Genomic DNA, 2,629 nt, shown 5'->3' with positions numbered 1-2,629 from the left:
GAGAAGGTTATGCTTAGTAATGTTTAATACAGTCAAAGCATGAAGATGAGGCAGGAGATTTGTAGCAAGCTGTCTCTAGATTAGCCATTAGTCCAAATGCTTTTAGGCAAGCCAGTAATAATAGTAAGGGGCTGATAAATACATATAAAAAAATGTCCCATATACCCCAGAAAGAAAGATTTCAATCATAATGTTAACAAAACATTACAAGTCTAGGAATAAATTTAATTATTTTAAGCAGTGTTTTATCGAGAATTAAAGACATTTATAAATGGCAATAAATAGTATGTTCTTAATCAAATTATCAAATATACACGTTAAGGAGTTTTGTTCTCCACAAATCAATTTATAATTTAATTCAATTACAAAGTTTAAATCAAAATATGAATAAACAGCAGAATTCACCTTTTCTTATTTCTTTCACAAACATCTACTGATAATCAACTATGTGAAAAAGTTTGTGCTAGGTACTACAGATAAAGCAGCAAATAAGACACAGAACTCTGTCTTCTAAATTCTATGCAAGAGTAAATGTAAACAGATACTTACAGAATTTCGTAAAGAGAATAAATTTGTGAATTTTATATGAAGCTCACATTCTCAAATCACTTCCTATCCTAATTTAACGCAAAGACACACCAAAAAATGCCATCAATGGACACTAAAGGAAGACCTATGTCACATTTTCTCAGTAAGAAAGTGGTACATAAAAAGCACATAAAACAGGCTGACAAATTTTACCACAAATTTACAGGAATAAAATTACTATAAAGCTGTAATTTATTACTATCTCTTGCAGGGCAATTAAAAAAGCAGATGTTTGGGCTTCCCTGGTGGCGCAGTGGTTGAGAATCTGTCTGCCAATGCAGGGGACACGGGTTCGAGCCCTGGTCTGGGAATATCCCACATGCCACGGAGCAACTAGGCCTGTGAGCCACAACTACTGAGCCTGCGCATCTGGAGCCTGTGCTCCGCAACAAGAGAGGCCGCGATAGTGAGAGGCCCGCGCACCGCGATGAAGAGTGGCCCCCGCTCGCCGCAACTAGAGAAAGCCCTTGCACAGAAACGAAGACCCAACACAGCCATAAATAAAAATAAATAAATTAATTAATTAATTAAAAAAAAAAAAAAGCAGATGTTTGAGGAGAAGACTTGATGAATGGGGAATGCTCAATTCAAGATATAATAGTAAGTGAAAAAATCATGAGCCTATTTATAATAAGAATTTATAAAAAAGAGTAAACTGAATATTAGCCATATTATGTGATTACAGAATTGTCAATATCATATTACTGAATATCACACATTTCCTATAACTGGCATATAACGTTGTGTAATCAGAAAAATAACAAATGCTGTTTTCAAAACACAGTATTTAAAAATCTATTCACAATAAGGATTGTGATATTGATACCAGGGGGTTATTTATAGAAGAAGAGTCTGAATAGCAATGTAACATCAATCTTACAATTTTGAAATAAAATATTACTAACTCCCTTCAAGAATTCAGTAAGCAACAGTTATCCACAAAAAGGTATAACACTTTCTGGGTCATCTTGAACCTAATCTTCTTATTTTATGCATTTCATGTCTAATACATTAGTTTCCACTTGCAGACAAACAATATGACAAATGCTATACGTGAAAGTCTGTGCCAAAGGAAGGAGGCTGCCCCAGTCGCAGCTCTGAGTACAGGTAGCAGGTACATGGGAAGCACCGTGTACTTGTTGCACAGAAGTAGACAGCTGAGTCTCCAGGCTGGGTGTCTGAGATGTGCAGGGAGAGACGTTTGGCCTTGTCATTCAATAAAACACTCCATCTTTGGGGTTCTTTTTTGCTCGTATTTGAACGAATGTCTATAAGGAGCTGGGGACCTTTTCCAGGTTCTTTCTTATACCAAAGGAAGGAGTCTAAAGCAGTGTCTGTATAAGTACAGGTGATAACAGAGCTGTTTCCCTCCTGGACAGTCAGGGTAGAAGGACTCTGCTCCACCTTCTCTCCAAGGCTGACACCTATGCAGAAAGAAGAAGTCAGAGAAAGGAGAAGGGTTGCCAGATTACTAAGCTCCAGAATTTACTTTTCCTTCTCTATAATAACTAGAAGAAACCTGAATAAAGCCAGTCTTGGCTTCTAAAGAACATCCACTAATACACTGTTTCCCTTAAACCCTCAACTCACAGTCCAGCTGCAGCCACAAGAACATGATTAAAGCCCCAGTGGGTGTCTTCATCGTTCTTCCCATTTAGGATCAATTGTGGACCTGCAACCTCCAACCAGGAGAGCTGCTTCTATTACCAAGAGAGCCCTTTTTTTTCTAACCGTCATAGTGGTTTCTCACATTGTCTACCCAGCCAATAAGAAAAAGGGTCTGCTTCTGCCCTAAGCCTATTTATTCAGAATCCACAAAAATGAACCCTCCACGTATTCTACATCAGCAGAGGTGCACCACCATCTGGTGGTCACATCTCTAACTACTGAACTCTGATTAAATGTTCTTCTCATACCCTGTGCCTTTGAGGGACTCAGATGCATGAAAGCAGCAAAGATCAAACAAATCATGCCTTAGATTGAAGATTAAATGCACAGTAAGAATGTAGAGGTCCGTATTTTTATCTCTGCACAGGACTGA

The 2,629-nt window shown here is 37.9% G+C and overlaps 1 gene segment (V, D, J or C); it reads right to left on the bottom strand.

Moving 5' to 3' along the window:
- Positions 1 to 1,635: 1,635 nt before the first annotated feature.
- On the bottom strand, positions 1,636 to 2,230 carry LOC132360115 (T cell receptor alpha variable 13-1-like). The segment is given in 2 exon segments: positions 1,636 to 2,012; positions 2,179 to 2,230. Coding segments are annotated over 2 exon segments (429 nt in total).
- Positions 2,231 to 2,629: the final 399 nt, after the last annotated feature.

Source organism: Balaenoptera ricei, chromosome 2 (genome assembly GCF_028023285.1).
Source record: "Balaenoptera ricei isolate mBalRic1 chromosome 2, mBalRic1.hap2, whole genome shotgun sequence".
In the NCBI taxonomy this organism is placed as follows: Eukaryota; Metazoa; Chordata; class Mammalia; order Artiodactyla; family Balaenopteridae; genus Balaenoptera; species Balaenoptera ricei.
This window is presented reverse-complemented; position numbering and strand designations above follow the sequence as displayed.